We start from the raw sequence: 17,900 nt of genomic DNA on the forward strand, positions 1-17,900 counted from the left end.
TCGAGATATTAGTTCATTTGTGCTTGCATCATAGTTATTCTCGATTGAACATGTCAGCTTATGAGCCAAATTCTCGTCATTTACGGGAGGTATTAATTTTCTGCTTTAATACGAAGAAATTTGCGGCTGATACTCATCGAATGCTCTGTAATACCTATGGTGAGGCCGCTTTTAGTGAAAGAACGTGTCGAGAGTGGTTTCAACGCTTTAAGAACGATGATTTTGACGTCGAAGATCAGAAGAGGGTAGAAGAAGGAAGGTTTTCGAAGATGCAGAATTGGAAGCATTACTTGATCAAGACTCGTGGCAAACGCAACATAAATTGGTAGGATCATTGAGAGTGACGAAACAAGCAATGTCAAAACGCCTGTCATTTCGAAACGCTTGAAAGTCATGGGAAAGATTCAGAAACAAGGAAATTGGGTGCCGTACGAGTTGAAGCCGAGATATGTTGAACGGCGTTTGTTTGATTGTGAACAGGAAGGGATTTCTGCATCGCATTGTGGCTGGAGACGAATAATGGGTTCATTACAATAATCCCAAGCGCAGAAAATAATGGGGATATAGTGGTCATACTTCCACGTCAACGGTAAAACCAAATATTCACGGTTCCAAGATCATGCTCAGTATTTGGTGAGACCAGCTCGACCTAGTGTATTATGAATTATTGAAACCGACTGAAACAATCATTGGCGATCGTTATTGAACGCAATTAATGCGTTTGAGCCTAGCATTGAAAGACAAACGGCCGCAATACAACGAGACACATGATAAAGTGATTTTACAGCATGACAATGCTCGACCACATGTTGCGAGTGGTCAACACATACTTTGAAACGTTGAAATGGGAAGTCCTACCCTACCCGCCGTATTCTCCAGACGTTGCTCCCTCGGACTTTCACTTGTTTCGATCAATAACACACGACCTGGCTAACCAGCACTTCCGATCTTATGAAGAAGTAAAAAATTGGTTCGATTCGTGGATCGCTTCAAAAGATGACCAGTTTTTTCAACGCGGGATTCGTACGCTGCCCGGAAGATGAGTGAAAGTAGTGGCCAGCGATGGACAATACTTTGAATCATAAATGTATAACCAGTTCGTCGGAAGCAAAGTTGAACCAATTGAAATCAACATGTGATACATTTTTGGGATCAGCTCAGCTAGAGTAATCGGAAAATTGAGACCAAATGGGGGTGTTCTATTGAAAAAAAATTACGGTGACGTCATTACTCGAAAGTAATTCACCCTGTATATTAGATTATTATTTTAAAATACGGTAAATTGAAATAAAAAATTGACGTGTTTCCGGATTATTTCTTAAAATGGTCTGTTTAGCTAAAAATGAATTTGTTCCATACTTTACGGACACAGTGTAGATCAAGACATACTTACAGGTTGAACGTCCAAGAAGAACATATGTTTTTCTGGGTCTGGTGGGGAAATTCCTTCCACTGCCGTTCTATATTTGTCATCAGCCAAATAGAAGTGTGGGAATGATAGCAGGACAGGAGAATCTAAAAACAATGGGTGTTATTTCGTGGAAAATTGAGACAAGAGTAAGCATACCGTATTGGCATAATGAAACGTTAAAGAAACCAGCTGGTGTACAAGGAGGTCCATGGGGACAGAAACAGTCGTTTTCTGGGTTTTCGTCGACGCCAGCGAATACATTCTTAGGTGGAGAGAACCTGTATCCAGGCACATTATCGCTTCCTACTATATCTTCAACATATCTGGAAAATAAGGAGAAGATTGACGTCTCTTCACAATAAAGCGCGATAGGAACATGAGCGCAACATATCTTAGGTGTTATAAAAAGAAATCCATAATTTTTCCAATAGATGGCTTAAGTAATCTGTAGCTCGCGTTTTATAAATCCGATTGGGTAACACTAGATGGCGTTAAAAAGATAAGATTTCTACAGTGACTTAATTAAGTCACTATAGAAATTTCGTACTACAAAAACTTTTCTGACAGTTTTGTGATTAGTTGACTCAGTTTAGTTTGAGCGCGCGTCAAAGATTGATATAAGCAGAGAGAAAATATTCTATATTTTACAGTTATTCTTCGATGAAGGCGAAAATGCAAGCCAGGCAGCTGAAAATATAAATAAAATTATGATCCTGATACTGTAACAGCCAATCACGCGCAATTTTGGTTTCGAAAATTTCGATTGCATCATGAACCTTGTCGAGTCCGACCCTCATGTAAGCACTCTTTTAATTGAACAAAAGCCGAGGATTGCACAAAAAAACCGTCTGGAACCATTTTCATAAGGATGGTCTCAAGAAGAAGCTCGATGTATCGGTACCACACGAGTTGATGCAAAAAAACTCATGGACCGAATTTCCATCTGCGAATCGTTGCTGAATTGTAACAGAAGGGCCCCATTTTTGAAGCCGTTGTTGACTGGTGATGAAAAGTGAATTACTTACGACAACGTCAAGCGAAAACGGTCGTGGTCGAAACGCGGTGAGCCGGCGGAAACGGTGGCCAAGCTAGGATTGACGGCCAGGAAAGTTTTTCTGTATGTTTGGTGGGATAGGAAGGAGAATTATCTACTATGAGCTGCTCCCCTACGACACACAACTGTTAACTCGGAACTGTACTGTCAACAATTGGACCGTTTTAAGGAAGTAATCGTCCAGAAGCGGCCAACTTTGGCCAATAGGAGAGGAATTGTGTTTCATTAGGACAAAGCCAGGCCACACAACATCGAAAGTGACTCGCCAGATGCTTCGGGAGCTTGGTTGGGAGGTTCTTATGCAACCACCTTATAGTTAGTTCAGACCTTGCACCAAGTGATTACCATCTGTTCCTGCATATGGCAAATAATTTTGCTGGTGAAAAATTCGCTTCAACAGAGGCTTGTGAAAATCGACTAACTCAATTTTTTGCAAATAAGGACGAGGGCTTCTCTGAGAGAAGCATAATTATATTACCTTCAAAATGGCAACAAGTTATCGAACAAAACGGCGCACATTTGACCTAAATTGAATCATTCTAACTATGGTAATTAAAGCCTTGTTTTTTGCAAAAATTATGAATTTTTTTTACTACACCTTATACTTACACAAGAGGCAATTTTCTGCACAAGTCCTTGTCGTACACATAAAGTGTGGTATTTTTAGTAATGTCAGGAGGAAAGATTGAACCGTCAGAACCCTTCAGGCTGTTACATTTGTCAGTCTTGTAATGGCTCAAGTGAGATATTCCGTTGAATTTGTCAATCAATCCATACTGGGTGATATCGTTAGCTCCGGTGAACACTGTAACGTTGTCCTTAGATGTTCCGTTTTTCTGTGGAGAGATTGTGGTAAGAATGACGTTCAAAAATGTTGAAACCTTTTTCTTACATTGTATAAAAGTCCAAATTCCTCGTAAGGAAGTTTTTGTTCCTTTGGAACGACATCTTTGGCCAGTTTCAACAACGGATCTTCGTATCCCCATAGGAGTTGTCCTACTGTCACTTCAACGAAGGGTTTTATTTTCAAAATGTCCATTATACTTGCCATAGCCAGTCTAAGGAATCTAGCTGCGTGTTTCGATTGTGAAGTGGCACTCTATAAAGAAAAAATCAAGTTTTTAATGTTACCATGCTAATAAGGAATTTGAGGTGATTTGAGAAATTCCTATCTGTAATCTGAATATCTTCATGAAATTATGAAGATAGGCATAGTTTTTATGAAAAATATGATATAATTCATTAGAGTTTTCGATCTCATTAGATATCTTAGGCATCTTAGGATTCAACATGAAAATGATGGTACCACTGTGTAGAAAATAAATATACAACGTTTTTTCCCATATCTAGGACCTAGGTTATTCAATTTGTTAACAACTCATTCGCGCAATATCATAGGTAATAGAAGATATCTGGCATTAAGACTATTTATTGTTGAAAATTTCAGTGTTTTTGAGGATTTGTTTTAGGTATTTTCTGTATTGCTTTTTGTGTTTTTCTTTTTTTTTCAATTTTCGTAGCTGTTGCTCTGCTTTTCTCACTTTGTCTCAGGCCCCTCTTCAGTATTATTTTCTATGAGCTTTTTTGTGCGTATATATGTAGGATCCAGTTATTGTTCCCTGTAAATAATTGAGATGGTCAACCGGATGCTTGGAGACCTATTATTTTCTTCTAGTGTCGAAGCCATGACAGTTTCAATGAATTTACAGGGAACGAATTGTTATTGTACATATAATGTAAGAAGGATGTGTAATTCTTCGAGGTGTCGAAGATATGTCATGGAGTGGTAAATCTTGAAGAGATTTATTGGGGAGTTGAGAAAGTTCGAAGACAATACGGTCGTACCAGATGTGTTACATCTGTGTATCAGGTTCTAGTCCTTCGGGAATATTCGATTTCCAGGAATCCGCGAAGATCTTTGTGGGCGGTACGGCAAAGCTCTTATTGGACTAGGGGATGGTACTTTCCCCTAAGGGTGTGGTCAAGCCGAAGGAAGGGAGGTCGATATTCGAGAGAGGGTTGTTTCAATCGGCAGAGAGGACAGTTCAAATTAAGCCGAAGCCGGGTACAGTTCAACTCAAGCCGAAGACGAGTCAAGTTCGGTCGGTTAACTTAAGAGTAAGACGAAAAGACGGTTCGCGGACTAAATTAAGACGAGACGACCGAAAACTTGAAGTACGACGAAGATGTGATAATCCAAGACGTTTCGAGTAATTAAAACTAGAGTTAAAGACGAAATTCTGTACCGTAGTGAGAAACTTGTAATTAAGACGTAATTAAGATCTTCTCAATACTGAGTTTGTACTGTATAATTGTGGCTTTGTAAATAGATGTAAATAATTCAAAAGAGTTTAATTATTACAAATCCAACAAAGTCACGGAGAAAAAGACGAAAGGCCAGGTAATCGAATCATACATCTAGACGATCGATTAACCAAGCCTACATATATGCCTACTAACTAAATTTCTGCATTGGATTTTTTTTTGTTATATTATTTTTTTATTGTGGATATTGAATGGATTACCTCATAACCTTTTCAACTACATTAAATTTGGATCAAGCTACATAAGTCCAGCTAAGATGTCTGATCCAGACATATTTGTATCTTAGTTTTGCATAGGTTTTCCTGAAATATCTATCTAGGTATATATCTATAAAATAAAAATGGCTCAATGATGGAGTTTTTTATATTAATGTTGGATTAGATTTACATAAAAAAGGTATTCTAGTAGAAATATTGCTTATACCATAACGTTTGGAAACACGTCAACATTCAATATAACATTTCAATAGAGAACAATTTTCGAACATTTCAATAAAAATATCTTTTGAAATGTTTGATGGTTATGTGAGATATAAGGAATTATAAAAAACATAATAAAAATTAATGTGAATATATTTGAAAGAATTCTGAAGAATACTGCAAATCTTATAGTTTATTATTTCCTCTCATAACTCAAAATATCACGACACGTGTAAAAAACAGGAGTAATAAACAAGAAAATAATTAATTAGCCAGCGGCACTATTGGAACCCAAGGTAATTCATTCCGAAATCTGAATAAAAAAATCAGTTACCATCGTAGCAAGATATGTTTTTAATTTCATCATTATTGTTGCCAAATTCTTGGGTAATAAGCGATCTTATACCCATTCTACGTGGTCCTTTTGGTTTTTGATTTGAAAAAGTTCATGCAAAATGCGTATACCAGACTATTCTGAATATATGTCTGTCTGTCTGTCGGTCTCTGTGTGACATCCTAAACTCATCCGATTTCAACGTAGTTTGCTGTGGATATCTCATTTGGGCTGTAGATGGTATCATATATGTATAATATTGTATACCTATCTTGGAAAATTGGCTCTGACGTTTGTAATAAATAAATAAAATTTTCAACTACAGCTACAGTACGCATTGGACATGCGCAAACGTGAAATTTCCGCAATTTATATATCTTGCGTTCTGCTAGTCCAATTTTGATGAAATTTATCACGTATGTTTAAATTGGCTCGAAACCGATTTCATAGATATTCAATAGTAAGTGGGAGATTCTTTGGATAATTTTAGGATCAAAATGTCCGATAAACATTGGAAATGTAAATTTTTCTTGTAGAGCTAGTTTTTATAAGAATATACGAGTTTATCGAATCATTTATGCAGTTTGGCAAAATAAACACCAAAACTTATAATTTATTTATTCATAACAGCTTACTAACTGGATTTGTTTGATAATTTGAATTTTCCTAAGGATTTCGAGAAAAGTGTTTGATTTTATTCCTCGAAATTGGTAGCAGCAAATACGACAATAATATAAGGCACATTAAAGTTCAGTTTCGAACCAAATTTTTTTTCCCCTTTTTTTTGAAAGATATCCACCAAAAAAAAAAATTCTGGAGGAAACAAGAGGTCAATGCTCCAGAAAAAATATCACCCTGTGAATTTGCATTCTTGTGAACTTTAACTTGCAGTATCTATGTCAAATTTCAGTTGAATACCTTCTAAAGTGCAAATGATAACAGAAAAAAATTAAAATATAATACCATGTATCTCGAAAGCAAAGCGTTTGTGAGTCCCGACGTTTTTTATTGAATTTATCTGAGAAATCTCTTATTTTATTTTATACTTCCAATTTCGGAACAACTTATATAACTATAACTGAAAATTCATTGGAATTTTTTCATCAATATTTTTTCCTCATGCATGTAGAGAAACTGATGAACCATACAGTGCAAAATTTGAAATAATTCTTATTCGATTTTTGGCTTCTACACATTCCAAAATAATAAGGATCTAAATTATTGAAAATAATTTTTTTTTGGTCAAAGAGATATAATTCCGAAGAAATTACAAGATATTACACTTATTTCACGATGTAAGTGGTATATTTCTTGACTAACTAATCTTATTTACTGATTGGATTTTGAATATAACAAACTCAATAGTATCTGTTAGTCTGTGGTAATTTTCTTGTGAATTAATTTTCAGATAAAATAAAGTTCCAGCGAATGCCTGCATAGGAGTTCAACTTATGCGGCCACAAAGCAGACCTTAACACGCTGAATTATTCTTTAACCATTATCAAACTTCTAATGTGCGCTTTCTGCTACAATAATGGTCTGTTACTTGGCTATTCAAGAATTATCTACAAGCTTTATACTCGACAATTCAGACTTGTATCAATTGAAGAATATCTGACCCAACGTGATATTTAAATACCTCTTATCTTTTTGTTTTCGATAATAAATGTTTCGAGGAAAACTTAAGCTACACACATACCTACCTACATCCTTGCTTTTGGAGGTTTTTAATTGTACGCGTTAATATACTCCGAGACTTGAAAAATTTAACACCAAGAAGGCGTTTTTCGAACAAACATGGCTGAAACATTTGACGACTTAAAGGTTGTGAAAATTTTGTTCAAATTAATTAGCAGCCATGGAAAATTAGGCGTTTTACTTTTACAATTAAATAATAAGATATATACAGGGTGGTCTAGATTTTAGTTCAATAACTTTGACGTCAGATAGAAGATCTTTTTTCATGAAAAAAGTTCATATAAACTTATATCCTAACAAGTTCGTTTTCGAGATACATTGTGGAAAAGTTTGAAAAAAACATCAGTGTTTTACTTATATCTTATATCATTGTTTCAATTTTTAGGTATTGAAGTCTAGATGATGTAATGTTTCGAATTAGGTAACTGTTCCTTGCCAAAATTATTCAGTGGCGTAGATAAAGGGGTGCGATAATCCTTTTCCTATTGAAAAATGGTTTTTCCTCAATATCTTTCCATGCGTTGGTTCGATAGTTTTTCCGATAACATATTTGGATAACCCGATAAAATACTATCATTGTGATGAGTCACTTCTCAATATTTCTCAAAGGATAAGCCACAAAATCCAGTGTCCCGCTTACGTGAAACGCCCTGTACACTATCCACGAAAATTTTCAAAAATTAATTTTTCTAATTTTCCCATTAGTGAGGAATCAAAGTACATGAATTATATTTGAAGTTATGATGAGATTGATGGGAAAAGGCCAGAAAAATGGACTATCAAACTGATATCATGCCGACGTTTCGGTTTATTTAAAACCTTCCTCAAGGCTGAAGAGCGATACAAATTAAATGAGGAGCAAATATTAATTTGTCCTAAGATAAATAATGAAAACATAATAAAATATAAAACGACAAGAGTCATAATAAACATAACAAACATAATTTCAGTTGATAACAAAAAAAGACCATATCTGTGTGATGTCTGAGGGTGAAATACCAATTAAAAAAAAACATCCTCTGACATCACACAGAGATGCTCTCTTTTTGTCGTCAACTGAAATGTGATGCTTCTAATATGACTCTTGTTGTTTTATATTTTATTATGTTTTTATCATTTAACTTGAGACAAATTAATATTAGCTCCTAATTTGATTTGTATCGCTCTTCCAGAGCCCTGAGGAAGGTTTCAAATAAACCGAAACGTCGGCATGATATCAGTTTGATAGTCCTTCTTTTTGGCCTTTTCCCATCAATCTCATCTTGACTTCAAATTTAAATGGAAGGCCTTCATCGTTGTGTATTATAACATTTCAGAAAAAAATATTTGTCAGACATTCAAACATAAAAATTTTTGTAAATACTTTTAATGGTTTGTGTCTGATAAATCTGTATCCCGAAAACAAAGCATGTTATGATATATGTCTATATTAAATTTATTTAATGAAAAAAGTGGTTCTATTCGACGCCAAAGTATTGAACTAAAATCTGGACCACCCTGTACTGTTTTCATCATAAAACGAATCGAAAAGGGGATAAAAAAAACTAATTTGGTCATCCTTATTCCAAGATGGTAGCGAGGCAGCAAATATACGAGGCGACAAAAATGAAATTCAGGAAGAGCATATCGAAATCTATAAAATCACCAATTTTCAAAAACTCCCGGAACTTTTCAGGTAACCCTCTTTTTTGCACGAAATGACTGGACTAATAATTATTCAGATAAATTGTTCGTTTGAGCATCTTCATAACTACTGAAGAAGGTACGTTCTCTAGTCATTCGGTAGACGGAAGTCCAATTACGCGAATCGAATCGATACCTCGATAAAATATAGCCTCTGGCTATTCCTCAACATCGATACTTACGGAATGGGAAATAGAGATATATTGCTTTCTCCCAACAACTTGAATGTATGCTGTCATAACTGTTTGTTATTTTTTGGCCGACTTTATGCTCTGGCGTATTAGGTAATGAATACGCAACTACATAATACATTCTAGTCGATTGGGTTGAATTTTGTCTTTCATTGAGAATTCCGAATACTCACCAGCATAGGAATGTTGGGCACTACCACTACATCGTCTTCAGATCCAGCTGATTGGCTTTCGTCGAATATGTATATTTTTTCTTGGTTGAATGTTACTGTACCGTTGTCGTGGAATCTGAGGTTTTTCTTCTCCCATGTTTCACTGAAAAAATAAAAATGCGACGATCAAAACAGGAATTCTTGACAATAATAATAATTTTATTCATCCTTTATAACTATGCCATACAAAAGGTATATAAGATAGTCAACAAGAAGAAAATATGCATAATAATAGAAGCTTACATCTAAGACAAAATATAAACAGTGATTAAATAACTTGATGCTCTGATGAAGAGCATTCAAATTTATGAGTCTATGCTAAGACACTAAAAGAATCTGTGAATTTCTGGTCTTATTAATCATGGTTGCTGGATAATTTTGTCCAGTTTTTCTCATTTTTTTTTTGCATACAGAGGACATTTTGAAGGTAAATGCAAAAGATATCCTAGTAGGAAAGGAACTACATGGAACAGAACTTTTATTGTCATTTTTCATTTCAAGCTGATCATATCATCAGAGCCATAGAAAATCAAAGAAGAATATTGAAAGATAAAAACCCAATATTTCCCTGATTACAGATCCAATCGCGTTGAAATAGGCATATACACACATCGACAAAAGTCTTGGTCCCCCATAATCAACTCTCAACTTGCTGAATATAACATGACAATTTTTTTATGTTGGAATCTTCACTTCAATGAAAACAATGAACCAGCAAAAAATATTTCTTATTCGGGAGAATACAGGTGTATTCGGAGTTTTCAGCGAATAACGAGAGTTGTAATATTGAGAATATTCCGTGGAAAATGCCGGGATATCCAACTTCTCAGTTTGACCTAGTAAGAAGAGTAGCCCTTCATCGAGAAGCTTTGTCAAACCACCAGATTGAGCAACGTTTTAATATTCCACTTCAATAAGGCGCATAGTGGCCTTTTCCCTGGAAACCGGCAGCGTTGCCCGAAGACTGGTGCCTGGTCGACCCAGAGTAACATCTGCAAGGGACCATTATATCGCAAATTTTACTCTAAGAAATCGAACGGTATCTGTAGCAACCCTTGGAAGTCATTTTTTGAGGAACTATATACGGGTACTCTCAACCAGTATCATGAGGAGATGGTTTCATTCCTCAAATTTAAGGACAAGAAGACCTTTGAGAGTACCTCAGCTATCACCTGGACATAAAGCCTCCCTTCTTCTTCTTCTGCCCTCCAATGGGCAGAACATCACCAAGACTGGCTTCAGCAGAATAGCGCAGCGTACTTTTTTCGGACGAGTCACGATTCGGTTTACAAAGTTATAGTCGTTGAGAAAAGGTTTGGAGAGGTGCAGGCAGACTAGAGCAACTCAATTTTGCTTGGAAAATTGTGTCCTTTCAAGGCGGATCAATAATGTGCTGGAGGTATAATGTTCGGTCGCCTTACCCCTCTTATTATCGCTGAACGAACAATGACTGATGTCATCTACGTAGAAAACATCATTGAACCAATCATTGGATTACAACGTGAAGCTATCACAGAATTTTAGATAAACTTAAATATAGTGAGGATTGTAGGAAATATTTCACCAATCTGAGGATTCCCACTTTGCCTGGCGTCTTCCTTCTGAAGTGTTTGTTATATGCTCACTCAAACCTTGGGGAGAGACAGTTGGGTGGCGATTTTCACGGTCATGACAGTAGAGCCAAGCATGATATACGTGTCCAATATCACAAACTGAGGAGATCGCAGAATGAATTCTGTTCTTATACAAGCTAGAAGTTTATTAAAATATTTTATACAACAGTACTCTGCATTTCTCTCCATCAAAGTCAATCTATGCTTGGATATTCCAGTTGAGTTGTTCTCGTGTTATAAGCTCCAGTGGATAGTTCAGCGAAATTCCTCCTATTCTTAAACAGAAAAAGTAGGCATTCTTGGATATGTATGGCTGCTGCTGTTAAAAGGCCAATCTGTGATCGAGGCTGTCGAATGCCCTACTAAGGTCAACAAAAAGTCCAAGAATCATCTCAGAGGATTCAAGTGCATTTATAATTGTCCTGATGGAATCATAAATTGCAGTCTGTGTAGTAGAGCGACCCTTCATGTAGCCATGTTGAGAGTGAGCGAACAAATTAAATTTGTGGAAAAAGTCCATCAACTGCTGGCATGCTGCAATCTCGAAAAACTAAGAGAAAGTACTCAGTATGCTAATAGGTCTATAATTAGCTATATCATTGACATCACCTTTTTTATGTAAAGGTTTTATTGTAATACTCTGCCTGTAGGTTGGCGATCGCTGCTCTTAGCCATTTCAAGGATAAAATTGAAGCATTGTTACTGGATAAGGCTCCTTATAATTCTCACGAGTTCTTTAATTTAAAGTTTGATTGGTTGCTTTTGAGCAAGTTTCTTGTGTAATTTATAATTTTGTCTTAGACGTCTTTTGCTTTTTTTTGTCATCTACGTAGAAAACATCATTGAACCAATCATTGGATTACAACGTGAAGCTATCACAGAATTTTAGATAAACTTAAATATAGTGAGGATTGTAGGAAATATTTCACCAATCTGAGGATTCCCACTTTGCCTGGCGTCTTCCTTCTGAAGTGTTTGTTATATGCTCACTCAAACCTTGGGGAGAGACAGTTGGGTGGCGATTTTCACGGTCATGACAGTAGAGCCAAGCATGATATACGTGTCCAATATCACAAACTGAGGAGATCGCAGAATGAATTCTGTTCTTATACAAGCTAGAAGTTTATTAAAATATTTTATACAACAGTACTCTGCATTTCTCTCCATCAAAGTCAATCTATGCTTGGATATTCCAGTTGAGTTGTTCTCGTGTTATAAGCTCCAGTGGATAGTTCAGCGAAATTCCTCCTATTCTTAAACAGAAAAAGTAGGCATTCTTGGATATGTATGGCTGCTGCTGTTAAAAGGCCAATCTGTGATCGAGGCTGTCGAATGCCCTACTAAGGTCAACAAAAAGTCCAAGAATCATCTCAGAGGATTCAAGTGCATTTATAATTGTCCTGATGGAATCATAAATTGCAGTCTGTGTAGTAGAGCGACCCTTCATGTAGCCATGTTGAGAGTGAGCGAACAAATTAAATTTGTGGAAAAAGTCCATCAACTGCTGGCATGCTGCAATCTCGAAAAACTAAGAGAAAGTACTCAGTATGCTAATAGGTCTATAATTAGCTATATCATTGACATCACCTTTTTTATGTAAAGGTTTTATTGTAATACTCTGCCTGTAGGTTGGCGATCGCTGCTCTTAGCCATTTCAAGGATAAAATTGAAGCATTGTTACTGGATAAGGCTCCTTATAATTCTCACGAGTTCTTTAATTTAAAGTTTGATTGGTTGCTTTTGAGCAAGTTTCTTGTGTAATTTATAATTTTGTCTTAGACGTCTTTTGCTTTTTTTTGTCATATATTCGCTTATGCGCTTGACTTGTGTAAATACTATTGTATATTTTAACGCCAATAAAGATGATTGATGATTTTTCCTCTGGTCAACGAATTTGGGAATGATTTCTTTTATCAGGATGATAACGCCCCACCACAACACAGATACAGATCTTAATTCTTATTTTTTTGTCTATGGTTCTGGCAATGCCACCAACATTAACTCAAAGGGTTGATTTCGAAGGCCAGCAAATCCTGCGACACCTTATTGTTCAATCCCATATTGACACATCGAGAAATAATAAGCATTACGTGATAGACTTAGTATGTAACTGGAACTCGAGTGATTGCAGAACCGTGAAATTGCTTTTCAGTAGCGATTCCGGTTGCTTGCCGTCTTCTTTGGTTTTTTCCAACAATCTCGACAATATGAGGTGCCTAACTGGATCGCAGATTACGTCGGCGTTCGACAATATTTACAGAATTAATTCGGTCGTAGATCTCGCGGATGACTTCAGTCCCATCTACCTACATTCTTGTTGGATGTTACGTAAAAAGAAAGTGACGATCGGAGCCGTAGAAAGTTGCCAATAACCTGCGATGGACTGATTCCATGTCTGTGCGATGGTCGGAATCCGAGAGAAATTTTCTGGATGCTCTTCGTTGGAATTTAGGAATTATTCCGAAAAACTGGGAATAGTGTGTCATTATATTCTCATCTGGAATCTTCAGAGTTTATAATGAACTGGTTTATTGACGACAATACGCATTAGAGTTAATTTCAGTGTTTGGAATACTCGAATAACTGAGAGTATTTCTATACTTTTATAAATTTTACGTTCGTATGGGAAAGAATCGAGTAAACTAGACCATAAAAATAAGACAATCGAGAACAAACAAATCAAGATAATACGTTACTGTAGAGTAATCCTCATACTGCGTCTACATGGTGAAATTTTCGAACTTTTTTTTACACAGTATCATTAAGCTCTATTCTCCATTATCTACAATTTCAAATTATTTGAAAATACATAGCTTACCAAAAAAGTGTAAAAAGTTCGAAATGATTTAATTTATTTAAATGAGATTTTGAAAGTGTATACTAAAAGAATGGAGGTAAATACCTACCTTTTAATAATTATTGCGAATCTCAAAACAAGTTTTGAACATATGAAACTTCGAACCAACTTGTGTTTATCAATTCCAAGCAATTTGAAAACTTTTTTGGTACACCCTGAATATTACCAAAAAGAGACTCTAATGGAGTCTAATGATACTGTTTCGAAAAAAGAATCCAAATATTTCAGCGCTTAACCGTAATAGAGCGTCGCGTCAATGGAACACACACTGTAAATCGGTGTACCTAATATATCGAAAAATAAGTATAGTTGCTTCTATTCAGCCTGAAAATGTATCAGAATGGCAGCTCCTAGAAGAAAACATTGTTTGTGGAAAATAGATGCGATATTTTCTTTCAAAATACATAACATATACAAATAACTTAAAATGCGAAATACAAAATCCATATTTACATTTTCTATTCAAATAATTTTTTCGAACAAGCATTTTGTATTTTATTTAAGATACTTTTAGGATATATCTTGCATTCGAAAAATGCAAAATACTTATCAAGTTTTGTGAACATGCGATTTTATCATATTTTGAGATAAAAACTTTATATTTTTATAGTTAAGCTTTGTTCGGACGAACAGATTCGGTTTTATCGGAAATGATACCAACTTTCATTTTTTAAACGTAACATCCAGTTTTTTAATTTATAATCAGATCACTCATTGAATTCGACATAGCTTCAATGTATCATTTGCATATTTTTCCCAGAAAATTTGTCTGAAATTTGAAAAAAAAATTCCCAAATAGGACTTCAATACAATGTTAATTACTTATTAAAAATTCAATTGAAAATACAGTGTGTTTCGATTTCAATGTTAAAACTAGCCATGACAAAAATATTGAAACTATTTTTTTCTGATGAGAACTCATTTTTTTAAATGGCCAGGTGGAATCTACGTCAATAAATAGTGTATAAGTGTATGTATTGCACTCATATCGGGCAAAATCTCATTCTAATTCTCGTTTGCATAATTATTGAAGTTTCATCCATCCTCAGGAGTCATGGTGAAATTAACAAGAATTAAATAATTGATCTTATGTTTCATATGGCCACCGAATTGATAACTTTCCAAATATTGGTCCCAAGAATCAAGGTGATAGTTGTTCATGTATTTCAGTAAAATCAGGGTCTACTCAAAATATTTTATTTTAAGTTTGTTGGGTAATTTCAAGCTTACCAACACATTTAGAGCGTTAATCTGTAAGCGTCAAATTTTTTTGGCAACGAACACTACCTTAAATTTGTTTCTCTTTTTTAGTATCGTAATTAGTTCATTACAGTTCTAAAAACAGTGCTGCAAAGAACTCATTATAGCATTGTTTTCATTGTTTTTTCTTTTTGTGGTCGTCTATATAGACTTCCAATCCTATCAAAATTCAACACACGTCAATTGTCAATATAATATAATATAATTTGGATTTAGTGAAATGATTTGTGACATTATTCGCAATTTCTCTTAATTCTGTTGGTGTTGAATCGATTTCGTCTGACATAATTTACGAATTTAATGCGTAACTATTAACTATTTCAGAATTCGAAACGTATGATTCAAATTCAAATTCCGTAATCTGTCAATTATCGTAACAGTCACACCAATTGCCAAGGTGCAATACAAAAGTCACTAGGATGTATAATCTGAATTTTTCATTGAATTTCGACAATATTACACTGAACTTGACTGAAATAGAGAAAATATCGTCTAATACTCGTTGCAGAAGGCAATTCCAACACTCTTGCTTTCGAAAACTCGCTCTTTCGTCGCTCGTTTTCGAATTTCGCATTCGTGTTAGAATAGGAGCCCATTCTGCAACTTGTTTTAACTGTAACTTGTAAACTGATCCATTAAAATTTTCTATAATACACAGTCTACCAAACACCAATTTGCAGAAAAATCTTCAACAAATATAGCGTTAATATTTTACATTTTTCATCTCATGCCTTAATAACATCTTGAGAGGTTTACCTTAGCTGGTGCTTGGAAAGGTTCAAAAGTGCCACTTGCGGAATATCCCATTCGAATTTCCGGATATTTGCACAAGAGTTATGTGGAGACCTTTCATAAGCAGAACTGGTCGTGGACTTCAGCTGGCTAGTCGTACTTTTACGTAATTACCTTTAGACGAAGGACTGGTCAGTGTTACCTGTTAGTTTAATGGAAATCCGTAGTTTTTCCTTTTTTCTATATTTTTTTCGTTGGGAAAATATTACGAAGGAATGAATTAATCGTTTCTCTATTATTATTTTCATTTGACCATTCGAATTGAATGGAACAGTGATAAATCGAATGCATATCCGAGTTAACAAGATAACAAAAAATGCAAGAATGCAAGTGAGATCATAGAAGATAGTAACCACATTAGACATCAGGTTTATCTACCGGAAACTCACATTATATGAATTAATATCTATAAGTGTGCAACATAATGATTTTGAACGGTTTCGTGAAAAAAATTTAAATTTTTCATATTGAAACTTGACGTCAGGATTACTAAAGTGCCTAAAGATGTACAACGTTTTATCATCATCAGTTTGTTTAATTCTAACTGAGCATTTCGGAAACCTTTATCTTCGATTTGTAGAATTTCGAATTCTTTGTGTTGAATCAGAAGAGTCTGATAGATAATTTCTGATCAATTATCATCAGAATGAATCATCATTCATTTTCATCATTAATAAATTTTCAGTTCGGCAATATATTATTATATTATATTAGGTTTCTCAAGAAATAATAAACCTATGTGGAAATAAGACAAATATTTTCCTCTATTTCTACGGCAATACATTTGATGAAAAAATATTTGTTTGTAACTCTTCGCTTTATGTGGAATGAGACAAAAAGGAAAAAGGAGATATAATCTAAATTTATCGATTTTTTTTTTGATTAATTTTAGTTATTTCACAACTGAATACAAATTCAATAGTCCGTATTACCACCCCTTCTTTCAATCAACCACCCAATACAACAAGGCATCCAACGAATCAAGACATTAATGAAATTTTCAGGCATATCGTTTCACTCTTCCTATCTCTCTAATCTCAATTCCTGAAAATTTGAAGGTAGGTTTTGGCAATTGGATATTGCTCTCTCTAAGTAATCCCATACGTGTTCAATATGATTCATGTCCGGTGAGTTTGCTGGCCAATTCATTCTCTAATTCTTCTCTTGATTTCATTTCTTTGAAGGAAACCCAAAGGTGACACATCTCCGATCTCTCCATTTTGTTGATCATACTTTTCCCCTTTTTTTATACCTTGATTTGACAAAGGCTTTTCATGGCGTGTTTCATTCTGCTCTCTTTGAAAAAGTTGAATCTCGATACCCAAGGGTTCCTTAATAAAGAGCAGTTGAAGAAATGTGTTAGAATATTACTTCATCCGAACAAATTACGAGAGAGACAACCAACCCTACACTTGAAGTTTTACTTCATGTCGTACGGTGGCGCTGCGAGTCTGCGCGTGGCGAGGCCATCGACAGAGAAAACAAGAATAGATCTTCGATAATCGAGAGCAAACGTCAGGGACATAACCTGAGTGTTTTAGTCCTTCTGTCAAGCCTTCTGTTCTGACATCTGAACTGGGTTGAGCTCCCTTCTGGGTTGAGCTCCCTTCCGTTCAGCCTTCTGAATTGAACTTGCTTAGAGATAGAGTGTTACTAGAGTGTTTGAGAATAAACTATTAAAATCATCATCTGTATATTAGTGAATACTCTGTATTTCAAAACCCCAAATATCCAATAAAATGTATGACCCAGTACGGTAAACCTTTAGAAGAAGAGGAGATGGAAGACATGCTGGAAGTCACTTACAACGGTTTCGTCTTTTAAGGAAGAATAAGACTCGATGAAATATTCTTTCAAAAAAGATCTGGCATGTAACAGTTGGGTTATAAGCTTTATTGATGCGATACGTTTGGCTTGGTTTGATTTCATTTGTTTGAAGAAAACCCAAAGGTGACACATCTCTGAATCTCTGAAGTCTTTCAGGTCCATCAATAATGCTCAATTTAATGAAAAACCTGAGATATATATCTAACATTATGAAAAAACTGAGA

General features: G+C 35.2%; 1 protein-coding gene across 4 annotated transcripts in view; it reads right to left on the reverse strand.

The window, feature by feature from the left end:
* Nucleotides 1-17,900, reverse strand: part of LOC123674663 (scavenger receptor class B member 1) — an 85,927-nt gene that overhangs the window by 1,485 nt on the left and 66,542 nt on the right. For all 4 annotated transcript variants that reach the window (XM_045609624.1, XM_045609626.1, XM_045609622.1 and 1 more), the window contains 5 exons: nucleotides 9,289-9,430; nucleotides 3,358-3,564; nucleotides 3,075-3,301; nucleotides 1,568-1,734; nucleotides 1,394-1,515 (listed from right to left, as the gene is read on the reverse strand). In XM_045609624.1, coding sequence (XP_045465580.1) covers nucleotides 1,394-1,515; nucleotides 1,568-1,734; nucleotides 3,075-3,301; nucleotides 3,358-3,564; nucleotides 9,289-9,430 — 865 coding nt within the window. The remainder of the gene's footprint in view (nucleotides 1-1,393; nucleotides 1,516-1,567; nucleotides 1,735-3,074; nucleotides 3,302-3,357; nucleotides 3,565-9,288; nucleotides 9,431-17,900) is intronic.

Source organism: Harmonia axyridis, chromosome 3 (assembly GCF_914767665.1).
Source record: "Harmonia axyridis chromosome 3, icHarAxyr1.1, whole genome shotgun sequence".
Classification (NCBI taxonomy): Eukaryota; Metazoa; Arthropoda; class Insecta; order Coleoptera; family Coccinellidae; genus Harmonia; species Harmonia axyridis.